We start from the raw sequence: 16,772 nt of genomic DNA, 5'->3' as shown, positions 1-16,772 counted from the left end.
ATTCCCTATGAAACATGAATTTTAAAATATATCAAGTAAATGAATTTTAAACGTAAATACTTACATGCAGTATACAAATATACAACAGCTGTAGATCATTGGGAGTTCATCCAATAGCTAAAAGAAACAGACAGGTAATAGGACTTGAATACTGTAGAGCTGCAATGATTATTCAAATCCAGAAAAACACATCAGAATGACTAAGAGTGTCACCTCTTATTATCTAATACATTTTACTAATTCTCATATATATATCATCATCTAATTTATTCTCAGTGTGTATATTTAGATTATTGTTTTTGAACAATGAACTTTTCTAGCCATCTATCTTAATGTACATATTTAAGTAGGATGCCTGACTCACTGCTCAGCTTGGATCATTCAGCATCATAAACTATGATAACATGCCTCCATCAAGGAATGATGTCCACTGTATATAGGCGATAGGTCCTATTAGTATTCTTTTGCATTTTTTTCTTCATCCTATAGCACCTAAGATAAATAAAATGGTTGGATGGTATCACTGACTCAATGGATATGAGTTTGAGCAAGCTCCAGGAGATGGTGAAGGACAGGGAAGCCTGGCGTACTACAGTCCACAGTGTTGCAAAGAGTCAGACAAGACTGAGCAACTGAACAACCACTCATATATATAAGAAGAGATAGTAATGGCTGGGGAAGTCAATTAATGTAAGTGACGTCAAAGTATGTCTCTGAAAAATAATATTATTATTAGCAATAATAACAACTATAGCTACTATATATTAAACGACAAGCTGGATGGACAGTGTCCAGCTAAGTGTTATGATAGTTATTTCTTTTTTTTTTGGGGGGGGGTGTATTTCTAATCCTTAAACCAATCCTATAGAGTTTATTCACTAGATATGCATTTAATGAATTCTTTAATAATATTATACGCTAGGCAACATGTTAGGAGCTGAGGATATGAAGAAAACAAGACATAATCACATAATTGCCCTCAGGGAATTCACAGTCTATTGAGGTAGAGGAAATGAAAAATAAGTGATTAAATACACAGCAAGTATTCCCAAAAAAGAAGCAAAAGAAGCCAGAAAAGGTAGTGGCAGGAAATGAAGTGAGATGGCAAAGAAAGGCATTCTAGGGAGAAGGAAGAGAATTTATGCAAAGCGACATATTCTAGTAAATTATTGGAATAATGACAATGACAGCATTTGTGCAAGGTATTATGATTAAATGTTTCACATTCATTATCTCATTTACTTTGCACAATCCTAAGGTAGGAACTATTATCTACATTCCAAGATAAAAACACTGAAGCTTAGATGATTTAAGTAACATTTCGAAGATCACAATGCTAGTAAGTAACAGAGCCAGATTGTGAAGGGACTCTTTTATATTATGTTGCCTCCAAAACCTTTCACTTGAGTCACCTTTAAATGTTCAAAACCACTGGTATAACACAACGACAAGCTGCAGGTAAATCAACCACCAGTTTTATGAAGATTCCTTTATTTAAAGTTTTGTACCAGGATCTACTTACTGACTTTACATTAAACATCTAAATGGGTCTTTTGTATTTCCATTTAAAATGTTAAACTTTTCATTCCAAGTCTGTGAAAAATGTATTATTAGGGATTGCACTGAATATATAGGTCACCTTGGGCAGTATGGTCATTTTAACAATACTGTTTCTTCCAATCTAAGAACATGACATATTTTTCTACATGCTTGAGTCATCTTCAGTTTCTTTCATCATGGTTTTATAGTTTTGGAGTACAGGTCTTTTGCCTCTGTGAAGTCAAGTGAAAGTCACTCGGTTGTGTCCGACTCTTTGCGACCCCAGGGACTATATGGTCCGTGGAGTCCTCCAGGCCAGAACACTGGAGTGGGTAACCATTCCCTTCTCTAGGGGATCTCCCCAACCCAGGGATCGAACCCAGGTCTCCAGCATTGCAGGCGGATTCTTTACCAGCTGAGTCACCAGGGAAGCTTTGCCTCCATAGGTAGGTTTATTCCTAGGTATTTTATTCTTTTTGTTGTGATAGTAAATGGGATTATCTCAATTTCTCTTTCTGGTATTTCTTTGTTAGTGCACAGAAATGCAGCAGATTTATATATATTAATTCTGTATCCTGCAACTTTATCAGACTCATTGATGAGCTCTGAGAGTTTCCTGATGTTGCTTTAGGATTTTCTATGTAAGTATCCTATTATTTGCAAACAGTCAACATGTGATTTTTAAGGGGACACAATTCAGTTCACAGCACTGTAGTAGTATGTTTTGTAATATAAATTTTATTATTATTCAGGTATGGTGAAGCCAATAGATCAGGAGATGACTGCCACTGAAAAGGAATTTCCTGGTGGTCCACTGGTTACGACTCTGCACTACCAGTGCTGGGGCCTGAGTTAGCTCCCTGGTTGGGGAGCTAAGATTCTGCAAGCTCTGTGGCAAGGTCAAAAACAAGCAAACAAACAAAATAGGAGGTGAAAATTAAGGGGGAACTTTTCCCCTTCAAAAAGAAAACGAAGAAAAAGATAGTTTGCTATTCACAGTTCCCAAGAAAGAACTTGCCATGCAGAACAGCACAGGAAAGCACCAGGGTCAGTCAGGAGGCAGAAAGAGCAAGAGGAAGGTATGGGCAAGAGCCTTTATAGCTGTTTCCCTAAGAAATGCAAGGCAAGGGAAGGTAAGCAGGTTTAGAATTGACTAATTTGAATAACTTCAAGGGGCTCTAGGATATAGGCGTTATCTCTAATTATCTGGTTGTTGCTACTACTGTTCAAGCGCCTAGTCCAACTCTTTCCAACACCAAGGACAGCAGCATACCAGGCCTCCCTGTACCTCACCATCTACCAGAGTTTGCCCAAGTTCATGTTCATTACATCAGTGATATCATCCAGCCATCTCATCCTCTGACACCCTCTTCTCCTTCTGCCCTCAATCTTTCCCAGCATCAGGGACTTTTCCAATGAGTCGGCTGTGTGCCCAGATAACCAAAATACTGGAGCTTCAGCTTCGGCATCAGTCCTTCCAGTGAATATTCAGGGTTGATCTCCCTTAAGATTGACTGGTTTGATCTCCCTGCTGTCCAAGGGACTTTCAGGAGTCTTCTCCCGCACCAGTTGGAAGGCATCAATTCTTTGGTGTTCTGCCTTCCTTACAGTCCAGCTCTCACAACCGTATGCAACCACTGTAAAGACTACATGGACCTTTCTCAGCAGAGTAATGTCTCTGCTTTTCAACACAATGTCTAGGTTTGTCATCACTTTCCTGCCAAGAAGCAACTGTCTTCTGATTTCATGGCTGGGACTACCAGGTACCTGGCACTAAAATGATTAGGGCAGGGAAATACAGCCTCCTGGAGTGTAAGAGGTAGTTTGGAGAATGGGTTCTGAATTGGTTAGTTTACATATAAAAGGCACAGTTCAGGCTGAGTAGTGTTGCTTTATCTAAGAACTGGCTATCCCTCATATATTTATGTGCCAGAGCATCAAGAATACAGAAGATAATAGAGTTGTTACAAACTGAATGTTTGTGTCAAACACAAATTCATATGCTGAAGGTCTAACCTCCAATCTGATGGTATTTGGAGATGAGTCTTTGGGAGGTAATCAGGTTGAGATGATGTCATGAGGGCAGGGCCCTCATGATGGAATAAATGCCATTCTAAGAAGAGACACTAGAAAACTAGCAAGAAGGTGGCTGACTCCAAGCCAGGAAGAAAGCTGTCTCACCAGATCTGATAATGGTGATACCCTGATAAAAATCAATTATTTAAACCATCTAGTCTATGGTATTTTGTAATGGCAGCCTGAGATGACTCAGTCCAGTTCAGTCGCTCAGTTGTGTCCGACTCTCTGCAACTCCATGAATTGCAGCACGCCAGGCCTCCCTGTCCATCACCAACTCCCAGAGTTCACTCAAACTCATGTCCATCGAGTCGGTGACACCATCCAGCAATCTCATCCTCTGTCATCCCCTTCTCCTCCTGCCCCCAATCCCTCCCAGCATCAAAGTCTTTTCCAATGAGTCAACTCTTCGCGTCAGGTAGGCAAAGTATTGGAGTTTCAGCTTTAGCATCAGTCCTTCCAATGAACACCCGGGACTGATCTCCTTCAGAATGGACTGGTTGGATCTCCTTGCAGTCCAAGGGACTCTCAAGAGTCTTCTCCAACACCACAGTTTAAAAGCATCAATTCTTCAGCGCTCAGCCTTCTTCACAGTCCAACTCTCACATCCATACATGACCACTGGAAAAACCCTAGCCTTGACTAGACGGACCTTTGTTGGCAAAGTAATGTCTCTGCTTTTGAATATTATATCTATGTTGGTCATAACTTTCCTTCCAAAGAGTAAGTGTCTTTTAATTTCATGGCTGCAATCACCATCTGCAGTGATTCTGGAGCCCCCAAAAATAAAGTCAGCCAGTGTTTCCACTGTTTCCCCATCTATTTCCCATGAAGTGATGGGACCAGAGGCCATGATCTTCATTTTCTGAATGTTGAGCTTTAAGCCAACTTTTTCGCTCTCCTCTTCCACTTTCATCAAGAGGCTTTTTAGTTCCTCTTCACTTTCTGCCATAAGGGTGGTGTCATGTGCATATCTGAGATTATTGATATTTCTCCCGGCAATCTTGATTCCAGCTTGTGCTTCTTCCAGCCCAGCGTTTCTCGTGATGTACTCTGTATAGAAGTTAAATAAGCAGGGTGACAATATACAGCCTGAGATGCCTAGTACAGTAGTAAATATGTGGTGTCCGGTCAGATATGTGTGGAGAATGCTCTGAAGGGAAAAAGATAAGAGTATTTCTATTTCAGTGACAAAAGGCTGATGGGGGAGGCAGGGACATCAGTTAGGAACAGTTATAGGAATCTGGGTTGGAGATAATGTATTAAGGCAGAGGCAGATGGAGAGCGCCAGAGGTAGATGCACTCAAGAGTTATACAGAAGTTCAATCAAGAGGTTTTAGAGTTTCTAGAAGTGAGAAAAGCAGGAGAAATTAGAAATGAATCACAGGTTTTGGTTTGGGTTTTGGATGTAAGGTGGTTTCATTCACTGAGATAGGGAGCAAAGGAGAAATAAGGGTAGTATTTATTTATAACCAGAACATCTGCTGTTGACATTATAAAGTCTGATATTGCTTATATTACTACCTAACATTTAAGCTATTTTTATTTTTGTATTATAAACAAAGTTATAAGTGAACAAACATTTTTCTTTGGTTTTAGTTTCTAGGATAAATATAATTATTTTTACTTAGTTGAAATACATGAATATTCTTTTACTAGTATTTTTCCACTAACATCAAACATATTTCATGCTCATTACAGAATACACAGAAATAGCAGAAGAACACAAAGAAAAAAGATTTCTTCAATTTTTACCCTCCCAGGATTATCAGTAACTGTATATATCAGTTAGTGAACGCATAAAAGAATGAACTGAATGAGTTAATAGATGAAAAGAAAATCTGGGCGAAGTCTCCTAAAAACTTAAAGCTCCTATAATCATCAATGCAAGATAAAGTCCTAAAATAAAACAAAACAAATGTGCATCCTAATCTTGTCCCTAACTTCCAGTCAGATAACTTTCCCTCTCTTGGGCTATTCTTCCATTTCTAAAGTTTACAAATTTGGACTAAATTTTAAAAATCTCTTTTAATATTAAGGTTCTATGATTCTAAATTGTCCTTTGGTTGGTACTTTTCACCCCTTATGTGAAGGCCATCTGCCCACACCAATTATCTCTATAATGCTGTGTCCTTAACCCTACTCCCAAATGTACTGCTCCTGACTGGCTGCCACAAAAACGTGACACAATGATCACGAGGAAGGAGTCAGGAAAAGCCTCCATAAGGGCACACACAACTCAATACTACTTACAGGAATGAATCACTAACCATGGATCAGTAATGGTGGTTCAAACATTCTGACTGACTGAAGAAAAAGGAAGGAAATTAACATTTATTAGACACTTAATTAACAGATCCTATGATGGTCCTTTCATATATCAATCAACTGATCCTCCTAATACTCCTACAGGTATTATTAGACTCATTAGATAAATGAAAAAATTAAGGCTCAGCAAGATTAAGTGGCATGACTATGCTTAAATAGCCAATAAAATGGTTGAATCAGAACTGGAACCCATGTAGCAGCCACCTAGGAACAATAAATCTAAAGAAAATATCACTGTAGCTCTGCTGCTGCTGCTGCTAAGTCGCTTCAGTCATGTCCAACCCTGTGCGACCCCACAGACGGCAGCCCATCAGGCTCCCCCGTCCCTGGGATTCTCCAGGCAAGAACACTGGAGTGGGTTGCCATTTCCTTCTCCAATCCATGAAAGTGAAAAGTGAAAGGGAAGTCGCTCAGTCGTGTCTGACTCTTAGCAACCCCATGGACTGCAGCCTAGCAGGCTCCTCCGTCCATGGGATTTTCCAGGCAAGAGTACTGGAGTGGGGTGCCATTGCCTTCTCTGCACTCTAGCTCTAAATCATTCTTAATACAGAACTGTCAATAATTGCTTGTGCTCAGTGTGGGCAGGAATAAAAACAGGTCTCCACTTTCTCTATAGCTACAACAAACTAAGTTCAGGCTGGTGAAATGGTTTGCTGACCACCAGAGGCAGATATGTGGCAACTCTGCCATTTTTCACTTTGCTTCAGCGATTGCGCCTAACCAATAACAGCCTATCACTGTGGAGCCAAATTTATCCTGGAAGGAGACAAGACAGGGAGAACTTGCAGTGAATATTTATGGTCATTTTATGTTTACATTAAGAAAATGGAGAAGCTATTAAAACAAATCCTTCAATATTGATGACTCCTCCTTCCTCCTCAATCATTGGTAAAATGGGTCATATTTCATTTCTGTCCAGTTACACAAGCACATAAAATCACAACAGTGTAGAAAAAGGGAAAATGAAATAAGGCATATGTAAAATGTGTCCACGAAGTTGATAAAACAGTACAATAATAATGACAAAAACATAGTGCCAAAGATCTCAGGAGCAAAGGCCATTTTGTCCATCCAAATGTGATGTGATAAATGTGATAAATGTGATGTTATCTTGGTGACAATCTTGCTAACAACTAAGTTTATCAGCAAATCAAAGTGTGTCCCACCTCTGCTCAAAATGCAGGTTAAAATAATGGCTCAAACAGGATAGATAAAGTCCCTGAGGCTTTAACGGGCCTGTGGTTAGTTCCCTAAACCACATCTCCTCCCACTTCGTTCAATGCCTGCTCTGAGCAGGTACTCAATAATGTAACAAATGCTAGCTGTTATTACTGGTAGCGCTGTCACCGTCGTCACCACATCCATCCTCCCGCTGTACGGCTACAACCGTAAGGCATCAGTACTGCTGTCAGCGCCCTGAGAGGCCAAACCTACTCACAATTGTGGGTTCCAGTTGGCCCGGTAAATTCCTATTCATCTTTGACAATTTAACTCAAACAAATGTGAATTTGTGTGAAATCCCTTTTCTGACCTCCCTACCCTAACAATCACTTTCTATAGCACTCTGTATATACCTCCATCATTGCATTCACTAGCATATTATCTTCAATCCTAGAACACAGATTTCTTGAAAGAAGGATTATATATAATCTTTACCTGTGCATACCTATTAGCTAGGTATCAAAAAAAATTTTTTTTAACTAATGAAAATATCTGTCCAGCCTATGCTTGAGAACCTCTAAAGACAGAGGACTCAAGATCTTCTAAGGTAGCCCTTACTATCTACTGGCTAAGAAAATTCTTCCTTATGTTGAGCAAGATGGTTCAATCTTTAACCCCACTAGAACCACGTAGAATAAACCTGGTCCTCCTGGTGTCAACCTTAAATACTGATTTGTAAAACATTTATGTTGTGGTACATGCAAGACCCAAGGGAAAAGTATACCAAGGTCAATCCTTGGTCCTCGGTAACTCACATTCTGATACAGAAGTCAGACACATAAATATAAATAAAATAACATGGATAAGGGCAGTAATACAGATGCATAAAGCGTGTTATGAAAGAATACATGAGGGGTACAAATCTCACCCTGAGGCCATGGAAGGCTTCCTAGAGGAGCTACCACTTTGCCTGAGAGTTTAAAAGACAAACTGGAATAGTCCATGAGAGAGAGGCCAGACATAAACAAATGCAAAGAGAAAGCCTGGTGCATACAGCTGAGAGGGGGTAACTGAGCATATCTTCTCTTCTTCAGGCTAAACATCCCCAGTTCCTTCCTCAGGCATCATGACTAAATTTTCAGTTTTTTCACTATTCTGAGGTCTCTCATTTGAATACATAGCCAGGTTGCAGCTGGGGAGCCTCTACATCACCACCCCAGCTCAGACACCTAGTCCTGTCTATATCCTGTCTAAGCACACTGGCCCAGTTTCCTCATGTGTGGAAGACACACACACTAACTTCCAGGGTAAACATTTTAGGAACAGTAGATAGCAGGAATGATCCTTGAAATTTTAAAATTTATCTAAGTCTTAGAAAACATGTGTTACGGGAATGTCAGAGAATACTGCATGCAAAGATTTAGACTCTAAGTTTTTAAATTGTTCTGATCATATGTCACTGTATTAAAAAACCACCTCAAAACTCAGCAGCTTAAAACAGCAGTATTTACTTTGCTCATTCATACACACTGAAAGCAGAGTTGAGAGAGGACAGTCCATCTCTACTTCACTCAGTGTGAGCTGGGATAGCTGAAAGGCCGGGAGCTGGAACCACCCAAAGACTTGGTCACTCAATTTTCTGGCAGTTGATGTGGGCTAAAGTCTGGGGATTACACGTGAGGGTACAACAAAGACATCTATGTTTGGCCCTTGCAAGTGGCTTCTTTACAATATGATGCTGGGTTCTAAGAGTAAGCATCCCAGGAAGACTAGGGAGAAGCTGTATTGCTTTCTGTGATTCAAATTTGGATGTCACAGAGCTTTGAATCTGCTATAGTCACAGTCTTGCCCAGTATTCAAGGGCAACAAAGATTTCATCTCTTGAGGAGAGTCAATGTTACCTTTCAAGAAAAGCAGTTGGGATGGGATATGTGGGTGTGAACATCCTTGGAAAATATGATAATCTTAGCATGTAAATAAAACTCAATGCTGAGTTAAATATCCCTAATATTAGGAGGCAGTCTGCTTTAGGATGAAAGGTATTCTGACTGGTTTGTTAGTATTATTATTCCACCAAAGCACCTCTGGCGTCTTTAAAGTCTCTTCTTTAAAACAAACATAAACATGAATTTTTCTTATCACAAAAGTACTTCATATTTACTGCAGGAAATTTGCTAAATGCAGAAAGAAATATAGCTGCATGTAAACCCATAGACCAGGAGTTTCTATAATTTAATATTTCAATATAACTCTTTTATCATTCACTTGTGTGATTAACTAAATAGGATGGTGATTTCTTAAACTAAGGTAGAAGCAGTAAAACAGGGAGAGTAGATAGATCTAGATATATGTTAAAAATAAAATCAGAAGGACAAATTAAATATGAGGGATGAGGAAAAGAAAGAAATCAGGGACGACTCCAGGTTTTTGGATGTTTCCATTCCCATTTCCATTCAGCAGATGGGTGGGTGAGGGCATCACAGGGAACACCAGGGAGGAACAGTTATGGGAAAAGAAATAAAGAATTATGTATTGCTCATGTTAAAGGTTGAAATGTCTATGATATGTCAAACATGCTTGGATACACAAATCTATAGCTAAGAGGTAAGATCAAAACTGAAGAGAGATGTTTTGAATCATCAGTGTATAGGTCACATTCAAAGTTATGAGATTATATAAGATCACCTAGGAGGGAATACAGAGAAGATTGCTGCTGTTCAGTTGCTGAGTGATGTCCAACTCTTTGCGACCCCATAGACTGTAGCATGCCAGACTCTTCTGTCCATGGGATTTACCAGGCAAGAATGCTGGACTGGGTTGCTATTTCCTTCTCCTGGGCATTTTTCCAAACCAGGGATCGAACCCACGTCTCCTGCATTGCAGGCAGATTCTTTAATTCTGAAACACCAGGGAAGCCCACAAAGAAGGTTCAGTTCAGTTCAGTCGCTCAGCCGTGTCCGACTCTTTGTGACCCCATGAATCGCAGCACACCAACTTCCCTGTCCATCACCAACTCCTGGAGTTCACTCAGACTCACGTCCATCGAGTCAGTGATGCCATCCAGCCATCTCATCCTCTGTCGTCCCCTTCTCCTCCTGCCCCCAATCCCTCCCAGCATCAGAGTCTTTTCCAATGAGTCAACTCTTTGCATGAGGTGGCCAAAGTACTAGAGTTTCAGCTTCAGCATCATTTCCTCCAAAGAAACCCCAGGGCTGATCTCCTTCAGAATGGATTGGTTAGACCTCCTTGCAGTCCAAGGGACTCTCAAGAGTCTTCAACACCACAGTTCAAAAGCATCAATTCTTTGGCGCTCAGTCTTTTTCACAGTCCAACTCTCACACCCATACATGACCACAGGAAAAACCCTAGCCTTGACTAGATGAACCTTAGTCGGCAAAGTGGCTCTGGGTAAAAGAGTGGCCAGTAGAGTAAGGAAGAAACCTGGGTGAATTTCATTTTCCATTAGACAAGGAAAACCAGGAAGTCAAGATAACTGTTTCACAAAGAAAAAGTAAACACTGCATAGAATGCTCAGTTCAGTTCAGTTCAGCTGCTCAGTCGTATCTGACTCCCACTGCAACACCATGGACTGCAGCATGCTAGGCTTCCCTGTCCGTCACCAACTCTCAGAGCTTGCTCAAATTCATGTCCATTGAGTCAGTGATGCCATCCAACCATCTCATCCTCTGTCGCCCCTTCTCCTCCTACCTTCAATTTTCCCCAGCATCAGGGTCTTTTCCAATGAGCCAGTTCTTCCCATGAGGTGGCCAAAGTATTAGAGCTTCAGCATCAGTCCTTCCAATGATTTCCTTTAGGACTGACTGGTTTGATCTCCTTGCTGTCCAAGGGATGCTCAAGAGTCTTCTCCACACAGTTCAAAATGATCAGTTCTTTGGCACTCAGCTTTCTTTACAGTCCAGCTCTCACATTCATACGTGACTACTGGAAAAACTATAGCTTTGACTAGATGGACCTCTGTAGGCAAGGTAATGTCTCTGCTTTTTCGTATGCTGTCTAGGTTTGTCATAGCTTTTCTACTAAAAGAGCAAGTGTCTTTTAATTTCATGGCTGCAGTCACCATCTGCAGTGATTTTGCAGCCCAAGGAAAGAAAGTCTGTCACTGTTTCCATTGTTTCCCCATCTATTTGCCATGAAGTGATGGGACCGGATGACATGATCTGTGTTTTTTGAATGTTAAGCTTTAAGCCAACTTTTTCACTCTACTCTTTCACTCTCATCAAGAGGCTCTTTAGTTCCTCTTCTCTTTCTGCCATAAGGGTGGTGTCATCTGTATATCTGAGGTTATTGATATTTCTCCCTGTAATCTTGATTCCAGCTTGTGTTTCATCCAGTCTGGCATTTCACATGATGTACTCTACATATAAGTTAAATAAGCAGGGTGAGAATATACAGCCTTGATGGGCTCCTTTCCCGATTTGGAACCAGTCCGTTATTCCACGTCCGGTTCTAACTGTGGCTTCTTGACCTGCATACAGATTTCTCAGGAGGCAGGTAAGGTGGTCTGGTATTCCCATCTCTTGAAGAATTTTCCACAGTTTGTTGTGATCCACACAGTCAAAGGCTTTAGGATAGTCAATGAAACAGAAGTAGATGTTTTTCAGGAACTCTCTTGCTTTTTTGATGATCCAACGGATGATGGGAATTTGATCTCTGGTTCCTCTCCCCTTTCTAAATCTAGCTTGAACATCTGAAAGTTCTCAGTTCACATGCTGTTGAAGCCTATTTTGGAGAATTTTGAACAATACTTTGTTAGCATGTGAGATGAGTGCAATTGTGTAGTAGTTTGAACATTCTTTGGCATTGCCTTTCCTTGGGATCAGAATGAAAACTGACCTTTTCCAGTCCTGTGGCCACTGCTGAGTTTTCCAAATTTGCTGGCATACTAAGTGCAGTACTTTCATAGCATAATCTTTTAGGATTTGAAATAGCTCAGCTGGAGTTCCATCACTTCCGCTGGCTTTGTTCATAGTGATGATTCCTAAGGCCCACTTGCCTTCACACTCCAGCATGTCTGGCTCTAGGTGAGTGATCACACCATTGTGGTTATCTGGGTCATGAAGATCATTTTTGTATGGTTCTTCTGTATATTCTTACCACCTCTACTTAATATCTACTGCTTCTGTTAGGTGCATACCATTTCTGTCCTTTACTGTACCAATCTTTGCATGAAATGTTCCCTTGGTATCTCTAATTTTCTTAAAGAAAGCTCTAGGCTTTCCCATTCTATTGTTGTTTTCTTTGCACTGATCACTGAAGAAGGCTTTCCTACCTCTCCATGCTGTTCTCTGGAACTCTGCACTCAGATGGGTATATCTTTACTTTTCTCCTTTGACTTTAGCTTCTTCTCTTTTCTCAGCTATTTGTGTGGCCTCCTCAAACAACAATTTTGCTCTTTTGCATTTCTTCTTCTTGGGGATGGCTTTGATTACCATCTCCTGTATAGAATGCTACTGAGAGGTCAAATAAGGTGATAAAAATGTATATTGAATCTGGCAAGATGAAGGTCATTGTTGACCTTGGCAACAACAATTTCTGTGAAGTGAAGGGAAGAGATGCCTAACTGGGATGGGAGGGAAATAGAGAGAGGTGAGTAGAGAGAAAAAAAGACCCTGATGCTGGGGAAATCTGAAGGCAGGAGAAGAGGATGACAGAGGATGAGATGGTTTGATGGCATCACTGACTTGATGGACATGAGTTTGCCTAAACTCTGGGAGTTGGTGATGATGGACAGGGAAGCCTGGCTTGCTGCAGTCCATGGGGTCGCAAAGAGTCGGACATGACTGAGCGACTGAACTGAACTGAGTAGACAGAGGAGAAAATCAAGTGGTGTTGATGTGATAAGGAACTGAACACTGACTCAGTAGCTAAAATCTTGAGTTTTACACAAGGTCAATGGAGGAGTAATTTTTAAAAACATAGGAACTATTTGAGCATGTTTGATGCAGATGGCAGTGACTGAATGTAGTGACTTTCTAAAGACTGTGGCAGAGCAAGAGACTGGAGTAGGGTATGGAACTACAGGAATAAAGTCTTTGAGTGGGAGAGGATAAATTCAGAGCCCCAGGAAGGTGACACTGGCCTTTAACAGGTTTGGTATAGTTCTTCCATAGTAATAGGAGGAAGAAGGTGATGATAGAAAGATGCGTGAATTCTTGACTGATTCTGTCTATATTCTCAATGAAATACTGAAGAAGATATCAGCAAGGAGCACAGGGTATGAGGCCAAAAGAGATATAAAAAGAAATCTGAAAAAAGAAACAGGTGTAAAATAATGGTTCTGGGAAGTGAAATTATGAGGGAAATGTAATTGCACTGCTTTGTGGCATTCAGTGCTTATTTGCAATTTCTGTTTAATAACTTAAAAGTGAGGTCACTCAACAAAGGGATGTGACTTCTATGAGAAATACTTAGCTACTCAGTTCAGGCACATAGTAGGCAGGTAACTGAGCTTGATCTGGGCTAAATATTACTCAAAAAGCAAGAGGTAAGAGCTTTAAAGATATCTATATGGATGGGTGAGAATTATTATAATTGAGGGCCACAGATTATAAACTTTGTAAAAAGGGGAAAGAAGAGAGGCAAAATGTACTTCCTCCTAGTCTTTTCATTATTATTTATAAAACTGATATCATATTACACAAAGTTTTACATCTTTATAATATTTTCCCATGTAAACAGTCTTCAAAAATATTACTTTAATTTAGGTATATCACAGCATATTTAGCAACTATTAAATTGTTGTTTTCTTTTTGTTTGGCCACATTTCATAGCCTGCGGGGTCTTAGTTCCCCAACCAGGGATTAACCCAGGTGTCAGCAGTGAAAGTGCTGAGCCCTATAACCACTGGGCTGCCAGGGAATTCCAAAAAATCTCCCTACTGTTAAACATTTCAATCATTTAAAATTCTTTATCACACATGATGCTGTGATAAATATCTTTGTGAAACATCTTTTCTGTATCTCTGATTACTTTCTTAGGAAGCAATCCTAGGAATGCAATTACTAGATCAAAGTATATGCCCATTGTTTTTCTGTTTAAAGTACAATAAAAGTAATTTTCTTCTCCCTGAACCATTTGAGTCAGCCAGTGACATGAGGTTCCACAACTCCAAAGTAGTTTAGTGCACATTTCCTACAAGGATATTCACTCAAGATTATATGCCTTGATTGTGAAATTTAGCACAGGAATGCAAGGTTGGTTAGATATGTGAAAATAAATCAACATAGTAGACCATACTAATATAATAAAGAAGAAAAACCACACGATTATTTCAAGAGATACAGAAAAAAATCTGAAAATTCCAACACTTTTTCTTGATAAAAAGACACAAACGAGGAATAGAAGGGAACTTCGTCAGCCTAATAAAGTTAATACTATAATTAGTGGTGAAAACCTGAAAGCTTTCTTCTTCTTAAGATCAGGAAGAAAACAAGGATGTCTGTTCTCTCCACTTCTATTCAACAGTGTCCAGGATACAAATGAATATATACTCAAAACAGAAACATATTTGCAAATATAGAAAACAAACTTGTGGTTACCAAAGAAGAGGAAGAGGGGAAGGACAATTAGAGTGTGGAATTAGTAGATACAAATTACTACATATAAAATAGATAAGCAATAAAGATACATAGCATACCACAGCCATTATCTTGTAGTAATTTATAATGGAATATAATCTGTAAAAATATGGAAGTCATTATGTTGTACATTTGAAACTAATTCAATAATGTAAATTAACTATATTTCAATTAAAAATAAAACACTGTGCAAGAAGTCCTAGTCAGGGCAGCTAGGCAAGAAAAATAAGTGAAAGGCATTTAATTGCTAAAGAAGAGGTAAAACGATCTCTATTTACATATGACATGATCTTATACATACAAAAAACCCTAACGAATCCATATACATACACACATAAAACTATAAGAGGTAAAAACAAGTTCAAGAAGCCTGCAGGAATAGGAGCAATAGGCAAAAATAATTTTATTTCTATACAATAGGGATCAGAAATCAGAAAATGAAATTAAGAAAACAATTTCATTTATAGCATCAAAAAGAATATAATACCTATACAAAAGAAGTCAAGACTTGCACATAAACTATAAAACATCATTGAAAGAAATTTAAAAGACTTAAACAATTGAGAAGATATCCTGTGTTCAAATATTGGAAGCCCTAATATAGAGATCGCAATACTTTCCAAAGTATGGATTTAATGCAATCTCTTTCAAAATCCCTTTTCATACTGTTCATGGGGTTCTCAAGGCAAGAATACTGAAGTGGTTTGCCATTCCCTTCTCCAGTGGACCACGTTTTGTCAGAACTCTCCACCATGACCCGTCCATCTTGGGTGGCCCTGCATGGCATGGTGCATAGTTTCATTGAATTAGACAAGGCTGTGGTCCATGTGATCAGATTGGTTAGTTTTCTGTGATTGTGGTTTTCAGTCTGTCTATCCTCTGATGGAGAAGGATAAGAGGCTTATGGAAGCTTCCTGATGGGAGAGACTGACTGAGAGGGATACTGGGTCTTGTTCTGATGGCCCCCATGCTCAGTAAATCTTTAATCCAATTTTCTGTTGATAGGTGGGGCTGTGTTCCCTCCCTGTTATCTACCTGGGGCCAAACTATGGTGGAGGTAAAGAAGATAATGGCAACCTCCTTCAAAAGGTCCCATGCACATACTGCTACACTCAGTGCCCCCAACAAAGCAGCAGGCCATCAACGACCCATGCCTCCACCACAGACAGTGAAGAAGAACTAAAAAGCCTCTTGATGAAAGTGAAAGAGGAGAATGAAAAAGTTGGCTTAAAATTCAGCATTCAGAAAACTAAGATCATGGCATCCGGTCCTATCACTTCATGGCAAATAGATGGGGAACAGTGGAAACAGTGACAGACTTTATTTTGGGGGGCTCTAAAATCATTGCAGATGGTGACTGCCGCCATGTAATTAAAAGACACTTGCTCCTTGGAAGAAAAGCTATGAGCAACCTAGACAGCATATTAAAAACCAGAGACATTACTTTGCCAACAAAGGTCCATCTAGTCAAAGCTATGGTTTTTCTAGTAGTCATGTATGGATGTGAGAGTTGGACTATAAAGAAAGCTGAGTGCAGAAGAATTGATGCTTTTGAACTGTGGTGTTGGAAAAGACCTTTGAGAGTCCCCTGGACTGCAAGGAGATCCAAGCAGTCCATCCTAAAGGAAATCAGTCCTGAATATTCATTGGAAGGACTGATGCTGAAGCTGAAACTCCAATACTTTGGCAACCTGATGCTAAGAACCAACTCATTGAAAAAGACCCTGACGCTGGGAAAGATTGAGGACAACAGGAGAAGGGAACACCAGAGGATGAGATGGTTGGATGGCATCACCAAGTCAATGGACATGAGTTTGAGTAAACTCTGGGAGTTGGTGACAAGACAGGGAGGCTTGGTGTGCTGCAGTCCATGGGGTCGCAAAGAGTCAGACACGACTAAACGACTGAACTGACTGACTTTCAAGATCCCAACTAACGTTGCAGAAATTGATAAATGCCAGGGACTCAAAATAGATTAAACAATTTTTAAAAAGAAGAATAAATTTGGAGGATTCACAGCTCCCAATTTCAAGATTTACTACAAACCTACCTGAATCAAGGTACATAGAG

At 39.8% G+C, this 16,772-nt stretch overlaps 1 protein-coding gene across 1 annotated transcript in view; it reads right to left on the bottom strand.

Moving 5' to 3' along the window:
• Positions 1-16,772, bottom strand: part of ACER3 (alkaline ceramidase 3) — a 144,711-nt gene that overhangs the window by 58,412 nt on the left and 69,527 nt on the right. Inside the window, exon 4 of the mRNA XM_069553827.1 lies at positions 65-117. Coding sequence (XP_069409928.1) covers positions 65-117 — 53 coding nt within the window. The remainder of the gene's footprint in view (positions 1-64; positions 118-16,772) is intronic.

Source organism: Ovis canadensis, chromosome 15 (assembly GCF_042477335.2).
Source record: "Ovis canadensis isolate MfBH-ARS-UI-01 breed Bighorn chromosome 15, ARS-UI_OviCan_v2, whole genome shotgun sequence".
Taxonomy (NCBI): Eukaryota; Metazoa; Chordata; class Mammalia; order Artiodactyla; family Bovidae; genus Ovis; species Ovis canadensis.
Note: the sequence above shows the minus strand (reverse complement) of the source record. Positions and strands in the feature narration are given on the sequence as shown.